Here is a 21221-nt window from a genome sequence, read left to right as displayed (position 1 = left end):
GCAGACTCATATGGATCTGTTTCAGTGACTAATCATTACAAACAAATACCAGTACATGGGCTTGGACATGGTCAGACAGCTTTTCAGGGTGGTCAAGGTCAGAAAATTCTATACATAGTGGGTGAGGGAGACAAGTGGCACATATTGCTACTTTTGGTGCATGGGTGAAGATGTCCTGAGGGACTGAGTGAGCTGTGCAGAAGAAATTCAGGGTTAGCCAGGGTCACATGTTAGCGAGGATGAGTGTGATTGGAAAAGATGTTGCACAACATGGTGGGTACAGTAGAAGAGACAGAGAGAGTGTGAGGTAACAACAAGATGATGGTACTTTCACTGGCAGAGCGGAGGTATCGATTGATCTTCTTCCTACATTCCGTGCACTCCTTCAGATGGTTGAGTCTGCGCTGGTCTGGATGGTAAACTTGGTCCAGGTTGACGTGGTTCCAGTAGAATGATGTCCTCAGGCCTGGGAGAAAAGGATATCCCCATCCCCATTCCCCACCCCTTTTCCATTGTCTGTCACGTCCAGGGCCCACGTCAGGAACCATGCAAGGCAACTCCAGACTGTCAGCTCTTGTCTGGGTGCACAATACCTTTTTAAATATGGTGCTTTACCACAGATGTTAGTCGATTCTGGGATGTTTTGCAAGTGATGAGTTATTTTGGAAATGGCACAGGTACAATGGTGCTAGAATGTGAGAGAGGGGCACCAAAGAGTAGGGTAGGTAATAAATCAGGCAGGCTATGTAAAATAAAGTGATAGACATTCCCAAGCAATACAATGTGACCCCTCTGAAAATTTGTTTCGCTAGGGGTCAATTTAAGGTTCAGCCCTTGACCTTTCAAGGTAGGTTTCATTCTGGGATCTGACTTTTGTAGTGTTATCATTGGATGGGATCAGAAGACTGGCTAGAATGTAGTGCAGCCAGCAAGTATAGATGATTCTAGGTAATCCAAGATGGAGGACAGGAAACATTTCTGGCTAAAACAGCTGCTCCTTTTTTGAGGTATTTTAGGTGTTGGAGATGATTTCCTCGAATTTCAGGAGCAGCAATCACTGTTTTATATGCTGTAGCATTGTTTTGGAACTTCAGAAAAAAGTCAAAACAACGGCATTTTTAAAAGGGAGAGGAATAGACAAAGGAAGCACATGGTGAGACCAGTGCAGGGGAGAGAGAAAGAAACCCACATTGCTAACTGGCACAGCAGTGAACCTGCACAGTTATTGCCTTTGCTGTTTGAATTCTTGTGTCACTGGTCATTGGAGTGCATCTGGGAAAATTAACAAACAGTGAAATTCACAACTAATCTTGGAGAGATCTATTTCAGAGAGGTCACAGCACAGAAACACATAGGTGGATTTTTTAAGCGTGGCCTTACAGTCAGTCAGCAATGAGTAGAATGAGTTCTTCCTAGATTATATGTTATATTGAGACATATCTCTTGATTAAACTTAAAAATATAAGCCATAAGTATTAATTTAAGCTGGAGCAGTGTTTTGTAGAGGAATAAAACAGTGCTATTTTCTGGGTCTGTAGATTGAAAGAAGCAAAAATGGCCTTTATTAGAGTGAGATGCTCTGTCGGAAATAGGGGTTTAGAGAGAGGTTACATGTTACTGAGGATTATATCTGCAATAAATGGTTGGTTGCAAATTCTATCGGATCGAAAGGATCGGTTGGAGAGACAGTTCAAGGCAATGAGGAATTTACGAGAGCAAGGGGATGTCATGGATGGCATTTATAGGAAGCGGGAAAAGATGCAGATACAGTCACATAATGGGTTAACTCCAGGAAAGGTAAGAGAGTTAGGCAGTTGGTGCAGGAGTCTTCTGTGGCTATCCCTATTTCAAACAAGTATGCTGTTTTGGAAAATGTAGGGGGTGATGGATTTTCAGGGGAACGTACCACGAACAACCAAGTTTCTGGTTTTCAGACTCGGTCTAATGCAATGCAATGAGGGATATGTTAGGTTCCAAGAGATCGATTTTGTTAGGGGACTCTCTAGTCTGAGGTACAGACAGACATTTCTGTGGCCAGCACCAAAAAAATTAGAACGGTGTGTTGTTTCCCTGGTGCCAGGATCAAGGATGTCTCAGAGAGGGTGCAGAACATTCTGAAAGGAGGGGGGGGGGCGAGGTGCCAGCAGGAGGTCATTGTACACATTGGAACCAACGACATAGGAAGAGAAAAGGTTGAGATTCTGAAGTGAGATTACAGAGAGTTAGGCAGGAACTTAAAAAAAGTGGTCCTCGAAAGTAGTAATATCTGGATTACTCCTGGTGTTACAAGCTAGCGAGGGTAGGAATAGAATGATAGAGCAAATGAATGCATGGCTGAGGAGCTGGTGCATGGGAGAAGGATTCACATTTTTGGATCATTGGAATCTCTTCTGGGGTAGAAGTGACCTGTACAAGGAGGACAGATGCCACCTAAATTGGAAAGGGAACTAATATATCGGCAGGGAGATTTGCTAGAGCTGCTCGGGAGGATTTAAACTAGTAAGTTGGGGGGGGGGTGGGACCAAGGGAGATAGTGTGGAAAATGATCAATCTGAGAGTGGTACAGTTAAGAAAAGAAGCGAGTCAAACAGACAGGGCAGGCAGGGACAAAGCAGAGAACAATTTGGGACTGATTAATTAAACTGCATTTATTTCAATGCAAGAGGCCTAACAAGGAAGGTAGATGAACTCAGGGCATGGTTAGGAACATGGGACTGGGATATCATCACAATTACAGAAACACTGCTACGGTATGGAGAGGATTGGCAGCTTAATGTTCCAGGCTACAGGAAGGACAGAAAGGGAGGCAAGAGAGGACGAGGAGGAGTGGCGTTTTTGATAAGGGATAGCATTACAGCTGTACTGAGAGAGGATATTCCCGGAAATACATCCAGGGAAGTTATTTGGGAGGAACTGAGCAGAAAGGGGTGATCACCTTATTGGGATAGTATTATAAACCCCCTAATAGTCAGAGGGAAATTGAGAAACAAACTTGTAGGGAGATCTCCGTTACCTGTAAGAATAATAGAATGCTTATGGTAGGTAGGGGATTTTAACTTTCTAAGCATAGCCTGGGACTGCTATAGTGTTAAGGGTTCAGATGGAGTGGAATTTGTTAAGTGTGTACAAGAAAATCTTCTGATTCAGTATGTGGATGTACCTACTAGAGAAGGTGCAAAACCTGACCTACTCTTGGGAAATAAGGCAGGGCAGGTGACTGAGTTGTCAGTGGGAGAGTACTTTGGGGCCAGCGACCATAATTCTATCAGCTTTAAAATAGTTCTGGAAAAGGATAGACCAGATCTAAAAGTTCAAGTTCTAAATTGGAGAAAGGCCAATTTTGACGGTATTAGGCAAGAACTTTCAAAAGCTGATTGGGGGCAAATGTTCACAGATAAAGGGACAGCTGGAAAATGGGAAGCCTTCAGAAATGAGATAACACAATTCCAGAATAAATATATTCCTGTTAGGGCGAAAGGAAAAGCTGGTAGGTAGAGGGAATGCTGGGTGACTAAAGAAGTTGAGGGTTTGGTTAAGAAAAAGAAGGAAACTTACGTCAGGGATAGACAGGATAGATCGAGTGAATCCTTAGAAGAGTATAAAGGAAGTAGGAGTATACTCAAGAGGGAAATCAGGAGGGCAAAAAGGGATATGAGATAGCTTTGGCAAATAGAGTTAAGGAGAATCCAAAGGGTTTTTACAAATATATTAAGGACAAAAGGGTAACTAGGGAGAGAATAGGGCCCCTCAAAGATCAGCAGGAACCGCAGGAGATGGGCGAGATACTAAATGAGTATTTTGCATCAGTATTTACTGTGGAAAAGGATATGGAAGATATAGACTGTAGGGAAATAGATGGTGACGCCTTGAAAAATGTCCATGTTACAGAGGAGCAAGTGTTGGATGTCTTGAAATACACAGAAGTAAATAAATCCCCAGGATCGGATCAGGTATACCCTGGAACTCTGTGGGAAGCTAGAGACATGATTGCTAGGCCTCTTGCTGAGATATTTGTATCATTGATAGTCACAGGTGAGGTGCCGGGAGACTGAAGGTTGGCTAACGTGGTGCCACTGTTTAAGAAAGGTGGTAAGGACAAGTCAGGGAACTACAGACCAATGAGCCTGACATCTGTGGTGGGCAAGTTGTTGGATGGAATCCTGAAGGACAGGATGTGCATGTATTTAGAAAAGCAAGTACTGATTAGGGATAGTCAACATGGCTTTGTCCATGGAAGTCATGTCTCACAAACTTGATTGAGTTTTTTTAAAAAAGTAACAAAGAGGATTAATGAAGATAGAGTATTAGATGTGATCTACATGGACTACAGGGAGGCTTTCGGCAAGGGAGACTGGTTAGCAAGGTTAGATCTCATAGAATAGAGGGAGAACTAGCCATTTGGGTACTGAACTGGCTCAAAAGGTAGAAGACAGAGGTTGGTGGTGGAGGGGCGTTTTTCAGATTGGAAGCTTCTGACCAGTGGAGTGCCACAAGGATCAGTGTTGGGTCCATTATTTATATAAATGATTTGGATGTGAGCATAAGAGGTATAGTTAGTAAGTGTGCAGATAACAACAAAATTGGAAGTGAAGTGGACAGCGAAGAAGGGTACCTCAGATTACAACGGGATCTTGATCAGATGGGCCAATGGGCTGAGAAGTGCCAGATGGAGTTTAATTTAGAGAAATGTGAGGTGCTGCACTTTGGGAAAGCAAATCTTAGCAGGACTTATACACTTAATGGTAAGGTTCTAGGGAGTGTTGCTGAACAGAGATCTTGGAGTGCAGGTTCATAGCTCCTTGAAAGTGGTGTCGCAGATAGAATCGTGAAGGCGATGTTTGGTATGCTTTCCTTTATTGGTTGGAGTATTGAGTACAGGAGTTGGGAGGTCATGTTGCAGCTGTTGAAGCCACTTTTGGAATATTTGTGCAATTCTGGTCTCCTTCCTATCGGAAACATGTTGTGAAACTTGAAAGGGTTCAGCAAAGATTTACAAGGATGTTGCCAGGGTTGGAGGATTTGACCTAGAGAGAGGTTGCACAGGCTGGGGCTGTTTTCCCTGGAGTGTCAGAGGTTTACAAAATCATGAGGGGCATGGATAGGATAAATAGACAAGGTTTTTTCCCTGGGGTGGGGGAGTCCAGAATTAGAGGGCATAGGTTTAGGGTGAGAGGGAAAAGAGACCTAAGCGGCAGCTGTTTCACACAAAGGGTGGTACATATATGGAATGAGCTGCCAGACGAAGTGGTAGAGGCTAACACTTAAAAGGCATCTGGATGGTTTTATGAATAGGAAGGGTGTGGAGGGATATGGGCCGGGAGCTGGCAGATGGGACTAGATGGAGTTGGGATATCAGGTTGGCATGGACAAGTTGGACCGAAGGGCCTGTTTCCGTGCTGTACGTCTCTATGACTCTATGCCAATCAAGAGTATTCAGTTGAAGTTCTGATGAATTGCACTATAAAGTATCATACAAGTCAGTTTCAACAGGTCAAAACTTACTTAGACTGTGCTATTGTTTGTGTTAGGCTAACTACTATTTTTAACTCAATTTTTCTGGTACGTTTGGTGATTTGCCCACATTCTGTTTTTCCCATAGGCCCCATTATTTCTTCTGCACAATTTTCTATAACACAACTTCACACAGGAATGCAAGTACAACATTATAGGAGAACTACCTGCACCAGGCACTTAAAAACAAAGGCTACACTTTGACTAAACATGGTAGAGGTCACTGGTTTGAAAGATACCATTGAAGGAGTCAATATACATGGTAACAGAGTGAATGAATATTTCTGATGATGGATGAGGTACCAATCAAGTGGATGTTTTGACTTTGATTGTGTTGAATGTCTGAAGCATTGTCAATGCACTCATCCAGGCATGTGGACAAAATTCCATCACATTCCTAACTTGTGCCTTATCAATGACATAAAGGCTTTGGAGAGTCAGAAGGTGACTTACTTATTGCAAACCATACAGTCTGATCTGCTATTGTAATTTTTGGTTTATGTTGTTTCTAGTCAATGGGGAGGGTAATGCCATTGAACATAAAGGGTAAATCGTTAGACACCCTTGCTGTGAGGTAAACATGGCATCTGCCACTTACCAATCCAAGGCTACTTCAGTATTTGAGGCATTGAAATGGAACAAATATTGTGTAATTTCAGTATCCATCTTAACTTCAGACTTTATGGTAGGAAGGTCATAACGAAACAGCTAAGATGAGTGGGGCTAAGACACTACTGGAGCAATTCATCAGAACTTCAATTGAATACACTCAACTGGTAACTATACTTGTTGGCTGCACTACATTCTCGCCAGTCTTCTGATCTCATTTAATGCACAAGTCAGATCCCAGAATGAAACCTGCCTTGGTAGGTCAAGGGCTCAATCTTAAGGAGTTCCTGGGATAGAGATGATTGATCTCCAATCCCCCAATTTCGATGAAAGGTTGGCTCTCCTGTTCCTCTGATGCTGCTCGATCTGCTGTGCTTTTTCCAGCTCCACACTATCGACTCCCAACAACAGGCCAAGTACATGTGCTTGGAGGCTCCCTAGTACTGAGGATGTCACCCAGACAGGGGACGAAACGTCTGCAACACAAATTCCCAGCTCGGCGAACAGAACCACAACGACGAGCACCCAAGCTACAAATCTTCTTACAAACTTTGAATGCCAAGTACAACTTCACATCACTTTGAATGGACAGGTGGTTAGCTAGATTGGATTGTTCCAGCATTTTGTGGATATTAAATTATATTACAATAATTTAAGGGCGGCACGGTGGCTAGCACTGCTGCCTCACAGCGCCAGAGACCCGGGTTCAATTCTCGCCTCAGGCGACTAACTGTGTGGAGTTTGCACGTTCTCCCCGTGTCTGCGTGGGTTTTCTCCGGGTGCTCCGGTTTCCTCCCACAGTCCAAAGATGTGCAGGTCATGAATTGGCTATGCTAAATTGCCCGTAGTGTTAGGCAAGGGGTAAACACAAGGGTATGGGTGGGTTGCGCTTCGGCGGGGCGGTGTGGACTTGTTGGGCCGAAGGGCCTGTTTCCACACTGTAAGTAATCTAATCTAATCTAATTTTTAAAGGAACTCAATAAGCGTATTTCATTCTTCAAGTTAAATTCTCTTTACTTGCCCCTTCAACATATCCCCAAAGGCATAGCAGTAATGTCACTGGGCTAGTAATCCGGAAGCTCAGGTCTGGGAGCTTTGGCTCAAATTCTACCATTTGAGAATTTGAGCCAAAGCTCCCAGATCATGAACCGGAGCTTCCGGATTACTAGTCCAGTGAAATAAATCTGGAATCTAAAATTAATTTTAGAAATGGTGACTATGATATCTATCATTGATTGCTGCAGAAACCTATCTGGTTCACTAATATCCTTTTAGTAAGAAAATGTTCTGTCCTTACCTGTTCTGGCCCAAGTGAAGCTTAACTCGCCTCCGAAATGACCTAGCAAGCTACTCAGTTCAAGGGCAATTAGGAATGGGCACAAAATATTGGCTTTGCTAGCAGTGCCCATATCTCATGACAGAATAAAAAAACAAATTCTCTCAGTTTTTGAAAATGCAATCATTTGAATCTTACACAATTTGCACTGAATACTTTAGTTCCTTCAAACAATTAATTCCACAGATTGCCAACCATCATGAAAAACATTCCACCCTGTAAGTTTACGTTGCTAAAGACTTAATTTGGCTTGCTGTTCTTTAGTAGCTTTAAAGCTTTCAGTAATTAGACTTCGTAATTATAATTCTTGGCAAGATTGCCTCACCTGATTTCAATTCCCCAATGCTTCAAAGAGAAATTGATAGTCGTGGGGTGTACAGGAGATGGATAGCTTGCTGCTCGCTCACCCACCAGAGTTTCTGGGACATCCACTACATCTAGTACGTTTCTCGCACTTTCATCGAAGTCCATTGTTGCTTGTGAAAGACAGGGCACATCTGGAATCAATTAACAAGGTATCATTACCAGAAGCTGCAACAGTCAACATTCCTGAAAATACTTCATATATATGTGTGTGTGTGTGTGTGTGTGGAGGGGGGGGGGGGGGGGGGGGGGGGGGGGGGGGTGATGGTTGATTTTAATCCACAGCAATTAATTGGCCTAGCAACCCTCCTAATAGAAACACTGGAAAACATGATTTTATCATGGGTACGATATTTAAGATTTATAGATAAAAAGAACACATTAAGCAAGGTTCAAAAATAAAGCATTTTATATATACAAGATACAAGTTCCAAGATGTTTTTAATAGCAATAAAATTAAGTTGCAGGGTTTAGTAATCAACTAGGTTGACAGATTTTTTTTGATTAAATCTGTCACAATATTGAGCTGTGGTATGAATGCACAAAAGCTCTGTATACAACCACCAAAATAATTAAATTCCAATAAACATTTATGTACACTTTCCATTCTAGAAAGTAATTTATGTGCTGCCTAAAGGTTTCTACTGCTTTATTTTGCAGAAAATTAATTGAATGGAGATTTTCAGATATTCTAGATTAATTTGCCCATTGTTAGGGTTAGAAAATCATAAAAAATAAAGAAAGAATAAAGTTGCTCAAAGTACCACTACATAACTTAGATCCACTAAAGCAGGAAAGGTCATGCACTCACCGATAACAATATTGATGATGTAAAGAGCATTTCTAATGAGAGATGTTTTATTATACTAAGATTGTACTGTCTTTTATTGAGTGCCACTTCATGGAACTTGCTGGAAATGCCTTTAGGATGATAAATGAACAAAGAATCTGAATCACAGAAACCCTCGAATGCGGAAACAAACCCATCAAGCCAACACCAACCCTCCAAAGAGCATTCCACCCAGACCAACCACCTTACCCTTTTCCCTGTGACCCAACATTTCCTACAGTTAATACACTCAACCTACTCAACCCTGATACTATGGGCAATTTAACATGGCCAACCCACCTAACCTGCACATGTTTGGAGTGTGGGATGAAACCGAAGAACCCAGACAAAGGAAAATGTGCAGTCGCCTGAGGCTGCAACTGAACCTAGGTCCTTGGCGGTGAGGCAGCAGTACTAACCACTAAGCCACTGTGCTTGGCTGGTTTGTAACCCATATTCAAAAAGCTGCGACATCCTGTCATATCATGCATGAAAAATGGCAAGTGCTGACAATGTCCTCAGAACCCTACCCCATTTGTTAGACATCATGCAGTAGAGTGCTGCGACATTGAGAGAATGCTGCAGCGCTGAAGGGGTCTCCTTTCAGTTCATTTGTTAAACAATGGCCTTATCAGCTCTTTGAGAATGCAGGTTATTCAAAAATGATCTGTTAATGCAGTGCCCTAGGAAATCTCTCAATCAACATATTAATTAAAGTTACCTCAATACAACTGTGGGATTGTGCTATGCTTATAGTGACTTCCAAGTCTCCTTTATTACAACAGTGACTACACCTCATGAACTTCATGCACTACTCAGTGCATTGCAGCAGTTTGCACCTTCAGAAGCAAAGGAGAAACTGATTAAGCAAAAAGAATCAAAACTTGAACTTTTAAAGAAAAACATTAAATGTAGCCTCTCTCCTCATTACCCAAGATTCCAAACACATCTCCCAAGTCAAACACATCAAACTGGGGGTTGTGTACCGACATGGATAGAGAAATAGTTGACAGACAAGAAACAAGAATAGAAATAAATGGGTCTTTTTTCAAGCAGCAGGCAGTGACTATTAGGGTACCTCAGTGATCAGTATTCGGACCTTCAAACATTCACAATCTACACGGATTTCGATGAGAACTAAACGTAATAGTTCCAAATCTGAAGACAGCACAAATGTGGAGGGTGACTGAACTGTGAGAAAAGTGAAAGTGCTTCGGTGTGATTTAGACAAATTGATTGAATGAGCAAATGCACAGCAAATGGAGTATGATGTAGATAAATGTGAGGTTACCTGCTTTGGTGACAAAAACAGAAGAGACAGATTATCATCAGATTGTAAAAGGGGAGACATAGTCAAACCTAGATGTCTTTGCACATCTGTTGCTGAAAGTAAGCATGCAGATGCAGCAGATGAAGGCAGCAAATGGTACATTGGCTTTCATAATGAGAGGATTCGAGTACAGGAACAGGATGTCATGTTGCAACTGTTTAGGACCTTGGTGAGATTTGGAGTAATTAATGCAGTTTTAACCTCCTTACCTGAGGAGAGATGTTCTGACTATGGAGGCAGTGCAACAAAGATTCACTCAACTGATTCTTAGAATGATGGTCAGACTTTGATCAGGGACTGGATCGGTTATGACGAGGGGATCTCATGAAAACCTATAAAATTCTAACGGGATTGGAAACAGCAAACACAGGAAGGATGTTCCCAATGAGCAGGGGAGTCCAGAACCAGAGTAAAGCACGATCCTGAAGAAACTCACTCACAACAGTCTTTTTGAAGTTGAGCATAAGCATTATCTTGCAACATGCCTCCGTTTGGGAAGCATGACTCACTCAACCCTGCTGTCGAGAACTGGGCTCAGTATGTGGAAAGAATGTGTTATCTTTTCCTGGGCAAATGACATTGTGGCAGACAAGAAACCAGTAATTATCCTGGCAGACTGTAGAGCTGCCATTCTCTATCACTAGGAGCCTAACTTTTCCTGCAGCACCAGATACTAAAACCCTTCAAGAATTGAATATTACAAGCCCAAGCCTTCTTTAATTCTGAGAGGTTATCACTTTTACTTGGCAGTTTGAGAATGAGGAGAATCCATTTCATGGTTTATGACGAGAGTAAGATAGCTGGTCTTAATGAGATACTTAGAAACAGTCTAGCATGCAAGATTGATGACAGGACAGTGTAAAACCATCTGCTGGCTGAAGCTTAACTGGACTTCAAGCAGGCGCTACAACTGGCTTTATCACTGGAAAATACAGCACTGGAAATGGAGCTCATGATTTGAAACTTATTCTGATGAAAGTAGCCTGCCCAAGCAGACGACTGCCCAAAGGAATACCACTTGAAAGCAGGAAACTGCACAGCCTCACTCAGGAAATATCCTGATAAAAGTAACTCCAGGTCGGCCCACAGCAAAAGAAAGCCAAGTCTCAGCCAAATAACTCCAATTTTCTTCAAGATCCGACCCAGTAAGACATTGTAATTGTTGTCAGTGTGTGGATTCGGGACAGCAGAGTCCTGTCAGAATTAAATGGATTGAGTTATCTCATATGCTGGCATCCAGGAGAATTCATACCTTGGAAACTCTGCCTGCATCTGGTTTGGAACAGCTAAATTGCTTAACATCCAAATCAGAACTAATATAAACATGTAGCTAAAATGGCCATCCAGTTTCAATCAAGATCAATACCAGCTATATTAGTGATCACAGAACAATTTTCAAATAAAATCTGCTTTGGACTCCAGGCCTTGAATTTGCACAAGTCTTCAGCTAGGCTGAGAGGAAGTACTTGGGAACAATCTCTTATGAAAGGCAGATGGTTTGGTTACCAATTATTGTGGTTGGATGCCTAAAGCCAAGCCCAAGCTTGAAGGTGTGAAATTGATTGTGAGAGATTCACTAGATTGGCTCAACATTTTTTGATTAGAAAATAGCTGCCCGAGTGAAATCCTAATTAAAGAAAGATTTCCAAAAAGGTCTAGGGACCAGAGGAGCCAAGGTGACTTGATATATTGATCAGGAAGCAATTTTGCAAGGCCTGTTCAGTGCCATTTGCCTTATGCCCAAAAGTAGAAGCAGAAGTCAAACTGGAAAGTGAAGGAATCATCAAACCAGTCCAACTCTCAATGGACAGAAGTGGTCGGATCAACGTTGAACCCTGATGGATTAGTTCACCTTTGTGAGGAACTTAATTAAACGATTAACCATTTTTGACAGTTATAAATACCCAATCTCTTGGATAAAGGATTCGTATGCAAAGCTGGCAGAAGTTTGCTCCTTCATTAAGCTTGACATGAGAAACACTTACTTGCATTTGTGTTTAGACCAGGATTCTCAGAAATAAGCTACAATTAATACCCATAAGGGCTTATACCAATATGCAAAATCGCTATTTATCATATTGTTAGCGTGTTCAATTTTTCAGCAGATGATGGAGAACATTTTGCGAGGTTTATCTTCAGTTTATTTACCTAAATGACATCCTAATTAAAGTGAAAACTAATACAGAACACTTAGAAAGCCTGGATTTGGTCCCAAGGTGTTTTTGAGGCAGGCATATGCCTCGGGCAGGGGCAGGGATGGAGGGGTTAACATATGTTCTCGGCCCCCTAAGTGATTTACTTGGGCTGCAGGGTTAACAAGACCAGGTTACACAAGTTGGAAGATAAAATGAGTGTGAACATAGGTGTCCCAGTGCCCATGTCTGTCCAGGAGCTTGGTCTAGTAAACTATTACAGCATGTTCATACACAACTGGGCATTCATCCTGGTACCATTGCATTAACTCCTACCAAAAAAAAGTCAGCCTTGGAAATGGTCTACAGACAGGCACTAGCTTTTGATAAAGTAAAGAAACCATGTGTTGGCATGCTATGAACCCAACAAAGATCTGGTATTGGCATGCGTTGCCCTGCATGGCACAGGTGTGGCATTAGCTAGTCCACTGGAGAGGAACACCCAAAAGCTTATGCATCTAAGACTTTGGCTAGGTTAGAGCATAAATATGCCCAAATAGTATAAGGAGGATTGGCAGTCATTTCTGGAGTCAGAAATTTCCCTCAGTACCTTGATGGATGAAAATTCCTGATAGTCATGAACCACAACCCCTTCTTGGTCTGCTTAAAGAGGATAAGGCAATGCCAGTAACAGCTTCGGGCCCTAGCAACTTCTGCCTCTTTGCCGGCTATGTCGAACAGTTCCTGTTCAGTACATACACAGGTACTGTTCCCCAACTCTTCTGCCAGTACATCGTGACTTGGAGATGCCGGTGTTTGACAAGGGTGGACAAAGTTAAAAACCACACACCAGGTTATAGTCCAACAGGTTTATGTGGAAGCACTAGCTTTCAGAGCGCTGCTCCTTCATCAGATGGTTGTGGAGATTAAGATCAACCTTTCTTCATAAAGCAAGCCCTCCAGTCCAGGCAGCATCCTGGTAAACCTTCTTTGCACCCTCTCCAAAGCCTCTGTATCTTTCCTATAGTAGGGCAACCAGAACTAGACATAATATTCCAAGTGTGGTCTCACCAGGCACTTGTAGAGCTGTGGCAAAATCTCGCGGCTCTTAAACTCAATCCCCCGTTAATGAAAGCCAAAACACCATATGCTTTCTTAACAATCCTATCCACTTGCATGGCAACTTTGAGGGATCTATGTACCTGCACACCCAGATCCCTCTGTTCCTCCACACTGCCAAGAATCCTGTCTTTAATCCTATATTCAGCATTCGAGTTAGACCTTCCAAAATGCATCACTTCGCATTTATCCAGGTTGAACTCCCTCTGACATTTCTCAGCCCAGCTCTGCATCCTGTCTATGTCACGCTGTAGCCTGCAATAGCCCTCGATACTATCGACAGCATCTCCAACCTTTGTGTCATCTACAAATTTACTAACCCACCCCTCAACCTCTTCATTCCAAGTCATTTATAAAACCTACAAAGAGCAGAGGCTCAAGTAGAGCCCCACTCAACACTGACCTTCAGGCAGAATACTTTCCATCTACAACCACACTCTGTCTTCTGTCAGCCAACCAATTCTGAATCCAGATAGCTAAATCTCCCTGTATCCCATACTTCCTGACTTTATGAATGAGCCTACCATGGGGAACCTTACCAAATGCCTCGCTGAAGTCCACATACACCACATCCACTGCTTGACCTTCGACGACCTGTCTTGTCACCTCCTCAAAGAACTCAATAAGATTAGTTAGGCATGACCTGCCCCTCACAAAGCCATGTTGACTGCTTTTAATCACACTATGCTTTGCCAAATAGTCGTAAATCCTATCCCTCATAATTCTTTCCAAAACTTTGTTGACCATAGGCGTAAGACTGACTGGTCTGTAATTGCCAGGGATTTCCCTACTACCCTTCCTGAAAAAGAGGAACATTTGCCTCCTTCCAATCCTCTGGTAGGACTCCTGTGGAAAGCGAGGAGGCAAAGATCCTCGCAAGCGGCTTAGCAACCTCCTTTCTCACTTCCCGGAGCAACCTAGGATAAATCTGGTCTGGCCCTGGGGATTTATCAATCTTAAATGTTTTCCAAAATTACCATCCTGGTGGCTAGCGTCATGTATCCTAGCATCTACAGGAAAACAACACATACACACCAAATATTGAACCACCGCGCAATCGCCCCAACATCCACAAACAAAGTTGCATCAGAACATTATTCCAACGAGCCACCACACACTACAACACAGGAGAACTATGCAGAGCATAGAAAAATCACCCAGTGTGTTCAAAAAGAATGGGTACCCAATGAACACAGTCCGCAGATTTCTTAACAACAAACCCAAACAATCAGACAAAACACGTCCAGAGATCCTAGCCACTCTCCCGTACATCAAAGACATCTTGAAAATGACCGCCAGACTACTCAGACCACTTGGCATCATGGTAGCCCACAAACCCACCAACACACTAAACAGCAGCTAAACGAACTTGTAGGGCCAATACAGACAACAAGCAAAACTAATGTCATTTACAAAATACTGTGCAAGGACTGTAATAAATACTACATTGGATACGCAGGCAGAAAACTAGTCATCAGGATACATGAACATCAACTAGCCACAAAACGACATGACCCTCTCTCACTAGTATCCTCACATACAGATAAGGAAGGACACCACTTCAACTGGGACAACACATCCATCCTAGGACAAGCCAAACAGAGACATGCACAAGAATTTCTAGAAGCATGGCATTCCAACCGGAACTCTATCAACAAACACACTGACTTGGATCCAATTTACCACCCCCTGAGAAAAAGCACAGGAAATCACATCACCATAGGAAATGGCATCACCAATCCAAAGAAACCCAAACATATAAATAGAAAACAGGAATCATCAGCAGCACTTCATCTGGAGGCTCACTGAAGATGTTACCTAGTATGGTGACAAAACGTCTGAAAATGAATCTTCCAGCTAAGCGAGCAAATCTACATCTAGAAGATTATATGTGTACGCATGTAGGAACGAAGATTGTATGTGCGCGAGTGAGAGTGCGAATGGGTGAGAGTGCATGTGATCGTGTGTATGTCAGCTTGGTTAAGTGTGTGAGAAGGTTTGTGCGCTGGTGTGAGCGCAGGGGGTGTATGTCTGCATGAAAGAGCTTGTGTGAGAGGTAGGATCTGCGTGAGTGAGAGTGCAAGTAGGAATGAGGGGCAGGGAGGGAGTAGGAGAGGTGAGAGGGTTTGTATCATGCAGTGGGGTCACCTGTAGTCTGACATGAATCCAAGGTGCTGGTTGAGGCCATTCCTATGGGTACCAATACGTTACATCGATAACTGCATTGGTGCTGCATCCTGCAGCCAGGCTGAACTGCAGCAGTTCATCGACTTCGCCAAAAACTTCCACCTTTCCCTCAAATTCACTTGGTTTATCTCAGACATCTCCCTCCCCTTTGCTGACCTCTCAGTTTCCATTTCCAGCGACAGTTTACAGACTGACATTTACTACAAATCCACAGCTTCCCATAACTACCTGCACAACACTTTCTCTCACCCCGTATTCCCATCACATTTGCTCAGACAAGGAGATGTGCCACTCCCAAGCTTCCCGCCCTGTCATAGAGACAGCCCTCCACCTCACCTCCTCCATTCCTTACTCCACTGCTCTAAATCACCACCCACTCACACAAAAAAAAGACAGGGCCGTCTTTATCCTCACTTTCCACCCCCCTAGTCTCTGTTTCCATGTAGTACATCTCTGTGACTCTATGACTATTCCCTTTGACAGTCCTTGGTTTGCGCCACTTTCCCCACCAACCCCGCCCACCCATTACCTTCCCTTGCAACCGTAAAAGGTGCAAAACGTGCGGGCACACCACCTCCCTCACCTCCATCCAAGGCTCCAAACAGTCCTTCCAGGTGAATTAGAGATTCACCTGCCTCTCCTCCAACCTCGTTTACTGCATTCGGTGCTCACGGTGTGGTCTTCTCTGCATCAGTGAGACCAAATGTAACCTTAGGGAACGTTCACTCAGCATCTCAGCCAGGCCCGTAAGGACCACCCATTTCAACTTCCTTTCCCAATCCCTCTCGACATATCCATCCTTAGCTTCCTCCATTGCCAAAATGAATCAGACTGCAAATTGGAGGAACCTTCTCTTCCGCCTGGGCAGCCTAGAGTCTGGCAACCTCAACATTGAGTTCTCCAATTACAAATAACCTTCCCAACCATTCTCACTCCTTTTCCAGCCCCTCCCCTCTCTTCAATTCCACCTACCGACCTTTCCTTTTAGCTACCACCTAGATTCATCTCTCCCATCAAGATCGTACTCACTACTTGTGTCCACTATCACTACCTCACCAATCTGCCCCCTCCCCACTCAAAAGCCTCCCCGACCCCCTTTATCTGCAGTTCCCTTTACCCCACCTCCAGAGTTATACCCGACACGGCAACTTTGCCATCTCCTGATGCTGCTGGGTGTGCTGTGTTCTCCCAGTTTCCTGCTTGTCTACTTTGGATTCCAGCATGTGCAGTTTTTTTTTGCCTTTAACTATTGTTATGGGAAGCAACAGTAATTGTCCCCAGCAAACATCACTGTCAAATACTCACTGAACTCCACTAGGAACATCCAAGGATCTCCAAAAACAAACATGTTGGCAAGACATTATGTCTGGTGGCCAGGTTTCGATGCAGATATAGTCACATTGGTGGGACAGTGTCCTGAGTAACAAAAGGACAAAACTTACTGACAGCAGGGTAACCTTGGACTGAGCTGCCGGTTGACAATGAAGATTCTTCCGTGAGTTCAATATTTTTAGTCATTATAAGCTAAAAGTGGTTGGATGTGTATATGGTCCATTTGTGAAACACTGGAGGAAAAAACATCCTAGGTATTACTTGGCTGAGGGATGGACAGGACTGGCAGCTCAATGTTCTGGGTTTCAGATGTAGAAAGGATAGCAAAACAGACAAAAGAGGAAGGGAATTGGTGTTTTTGATTAAGAAAAACAAGACTGACAAGAACTGAGCAGTCGACATTGTTTACTTGGACTTTAGCAAAACCTTTGACAAGGTTCCACATGGTAGTCTAATTAGGAAAGTTAGATGACATAAGATTCAAGATGAGCTTGCCAACTGGATACAAATTGGCTTAATGGCAGGAGACGGTGAAGGGGAAAAGTTGATTTTCAGACTGGAGACCTGTTACCAGCAGTGTTCAGTCCTGGGTTCAATTTTGTCTGTCATTTATATAAATGATTTAAATGAGAATATAGAAAGTGTGGTTAGTACGTTTGTGGAAGACACTAAGATTGGTGATATTGTGGATAATGAATAATGCTGTCTACAATTACAAAGAAATCTTAATTGGTTCAATGGGCTGAAGAATGGATAATGCAAAGTATTGCATTTTGGTAAAACAAACAAAGGCAAGACTTATACAATTAAAAATAGTGCTTTGGGTAGTGTTGTGGAACAGAGAGATCACACAACATCAGGTTGTAGTCCAATAGGTTTAACTGGAAGCACTAGCTTTTGGAGCACTGCTCCTTCATCAGATGGTTGATAAGGAGCAACGCTCCAAAAGCTAGTACTTCCAATTAAACCAGTTGGACTATAACCTGGTGTCGTGCGATTTTTAACTTTGTACACCCCAGTCCAATATCAGCATCTTCATATTGGAACAAAGAGACCTAGGGTTCAGGTACACAATTCTTTGAAGTTAGCATCAAAGGATGTTAAGAAGGATGTCTATGTTCTATGTTCTAAGGCATTTTAGTATGCTTGCCTTCACTGCTCAGACCTGTCAGAACAGGAGTTGAGACATTCTATTGCGCTTTAGAGGACATTGGTGAGGTCTCTTCTCGTGAACGGTGTCCAGTTCTGGTCTCACTGCTATTGAACGAATATTAAGCTGGAGAGGTTTCAGAAGAGATTCTCAGATTTGCTGGGAATGGACTTTTTTCACTGGAATATAGGAGGCTAAAAGATGACCTTATAGAGGTTTATAAAGTACTGAGACATAGATAAATTGAATGGCAGGTGTCTTTTCTGTAGGGTAAGGAATTTCAAGACTGGGGGCATATTTTTAAGGTGAGAGGAGGAAGATTTAAAAGAGATATATGAGAGGCAACTTTTTTTCAAAACAGACTAATTAGTGCGTGGAATCGAATTTCAGAGCAGGTAGTGGATGTAGGTATAGTTACAACATTTAAAATACATTGAGATAAGTACATGAATAAGAAACGTTTGGAGGGATATGGGCTCAGCGCAAGCCGGTTAGTTTAATTTGGGATTATGGTCAGCATGGACTGGTTGGAGTGAAGGGTCTATTTCTGCACCATATGACTATGACAGTACACACCTTTTGTGACACATTAGAGTCCCAGAGGTATGGGTGACAAATAGGGGCCACTATTCACCACCAGAGACTTCATTTAAATCAAATAGATTCAACATATTTGGGACAGTTCCATACAATCCATCAGCTTCTGGGCCGGCAGAAACAACATCCGAACTTTGAAAGCTGCACCAAAGAAACACCCCATAGCCTCACTAGGTACCAAGTTGTCACGTTTCTTTGTTTGATTATAAGACCACTTCATGTGCAACTATAGGGACAGCAGCAGTCAGGGGTTGCAGGGGTGTGTGTGCGCGTGATTCAACACCAGGAACTCTAATGCTGACCCCAAAACTGCACCCAGCAAGAGTAAGTTTAATACAGGGGACAGAGTTTGGTGTGAAAATCATGGTAATGGTCTTGCATTGTAAAAGCCATGATTTGACACAAGATTAGGACCGGTGACTTATAACGTTCTGTAAATGCGACTGTCCTAAATATGATGGAGATGCTTGTGTTGGACTGGGCTGTACAAAGTTAAAAATCACACGACACCAAGTTATAGTCCAAGAGGTTTAATTGGAAACACTAGCTTTTGGAGTGCTGCTCCTTCATCAACCACCTGATGAAGGAACTGACCTGCCTGACATAAAAGGTGAATGTCAGGGATACTGAGTGCCTAACTGAGTGACAGGCAGTGGCAAAGGCTGTGCATTAATAAATAAAGGGCGATTGGTAATGAGGTGCCGGCTTCTAATAAAGAGTTATTTTAAGATTACTGTAGTCGCTGTTCACAATGTGGTCAGCTCAACATTGTCTCAGTCAAACTTTGTTTGATCCCCAATTGAGACAAAAGCACTGGTGGTCTTTGAGATTATTTTAATTTTCCACTTTGCTCACTCAGTAACATCTCTGTCCTTGGCTTAACTGAACAGTTACAATGAAGCTCAACACAAACTTGAGGATTATCACCTAATGTTTCAACTTGGTACTTTTTTCCCCTAAACTCAACATTAAATTCAACTATTTCAGAGTGTAATCTCAGCCATCATTTTATTTTCCTTTTGTTGTATTCTTTGGTCATAATTCAGTTTTTGTCAGGCAGCTGTTTGTTATTCTGCATTCTATAATTTGTCTAAACATATCTTTAGTCTCAGCATTTTGGCCCTTTGGCTCTCTTTAATATCTCCTGTCTTCTGGGGCACAACAGACCTTCCCTTTTGTTCTATTCCCACTCTCCCTTCTTTCACTTGATTAAACCTATAATGTTTCTAACTTTTTCCATAGTGATGAAAGGCCAACCTTGAAACAGCCTGTCTCCCACAGATGATGCTGCTGAATATTTCCAACATTTTGTTTTACCTCAGGGAGACAGCATCCATTGTATTTTGTTTTTGAATACATGTAGCTACTGCAGTATGTCCATATCACAGAGAAAAAAAGAACTTCGTAATTCTGAATTACAATACTGTGTTTATCCATAAATACTGCACTCAATGGCTTGCATGGTCACATGTGAAGGTCACATCTGAACAGCAGCAGCTATAAGGCAGGCATGTGACAACTGAACACCTGAATGTCCACACTTTACTCCTAGTACATAAGGCTCTGTCGTAAATCGTTTGCCCACTTTAAAATTCTCTTAGTGTAAGACAGTAATCAGATTATCAATGATCCAGTCAGAATATATCAGCCCAGTACTAATCAATCTAAATATAGTGTGCTTGATAATGAGCCTCTTGCACATTTGTCAAAACATCAATATTTACTGCAAAACATCAACAATCTTTAAAGCAGTTCTAAAACTACACTTAAAAATCCCAACTGCTTTCAAAACAAATTTTCACATAAACAAAGCGATGTATAATGAAATAAACACTATAGACTGCAATGACAATATGCAATGCACTAATGAACTGCGAAGCCACCCAAGGAATAACAAACTGCTTCCATCACCTCTTGTTCCTCATGTCAATTAGCATCACAACTTCAATATCCAACAGTGATCTAAAGAGAATTGTGTCGCAAAAGCAGATTCAAGTGGTAACAGAACTTGCTTAGAACGGACAGAACTAGTAGAGAAAATAGCTATGTTTCCATTTAGTCTGGATTAATCACTAAAAACATTTTCAGTTATAGAATTATATTGTGCATGTTAAAGTAATTCCCTCAGAGTCCACATCTCCTACTTTACCTCACTTGACACTTATTAAAATTTATTACTTGACATCAGATACATTACTTAAAAATTAAAAACTGTTGTGATTCATAAAAAAACAAATTGCATGATTCTGCTACAGTTGAGTACACCTGTATTTCTATAGTTTTTCAGCAAACAAAACTGCAAATGACTAGGTTTATCCATAGTGAACTGGGATTAGAAAGACTTTAGGGGATGCAGGAACTAGCCATAAGTTCTTCCTCTTTAAAACAGATCACTGGGTGTCATACTATTTTATACTGGGGAAAAAAAACTAACCAACCTTGCTTCACACATGACCCAACTAGTTCCTCCACCATCCTTTCACTTTTCTCTTACTTGTCCAAGAGTTCAAATAAATTCGAAATTAAAACTCCTGTGATGCATTTTACTCACAGTATATGTGAATGAATTATATGGATTAAGACATGAAATTTAATCTCCAGTCTAAATTTTGATATTCTTGTATTGTAACAGGGCACTATAATTGATTGCAAACCCTTTGAACAGGGAAAAGAAAAGCATTGAGGGTGTGTGCTGTGAATTACTATCATGCAAATTTTGAGGGTTC

The 21221-nt window shown here is 42.2% G+C and overlaps 1 protein-coding gene across 3 annotated transcripts in view; it reads right to left on the bottom strand.

Moving 5' to 3' along the window:
* Positions 1 to 21221, bottom strand: part of tbc1d2b (TBC1 domain family, member 2B) — a 161530-nt gene that overhangs the window by 80401 nt on the left and 59908 nt on the right. For all 3 annotated transcript variants that reach the window (XM_043680142.2, XM_087982066.1, XM_043680144.2), the window contains one exon: positions 7782 to 7953. In XM_043680142.2, the coding sequence (XP_043536077.2) occupies positions 7782 to 7953 (172 nt within the window). The remainder of the gene's footprint in view (positions 1 to 7781; positions 7954 to 21221) is intronic.

Source organism: Chiloscyllium plagiosum, unplaced genomic scaffold (genome assembly GCF_037043375.1).
Source record: "Chiloscyllium plagiosum isolate Xiang-an unplaced genomic scaffold, Cpla_swu_hap1 HiC_scaffold_42, whole genome shotgun sequence".
NCBI classification, from domain to species: domain Eukaryota; kingdom Metazoa; phylum Chordata; class Chondrichthyes; order Orectolobiformes; family Hemiscylliidae; genus Chiloscyllium; species Chiloscyllium plagiosum.
The sequence above is the reverse complement of the archived record's forward strand: the minus strand, read 5'-3'. Positions and strand labels throughout refer to the sequence as shown.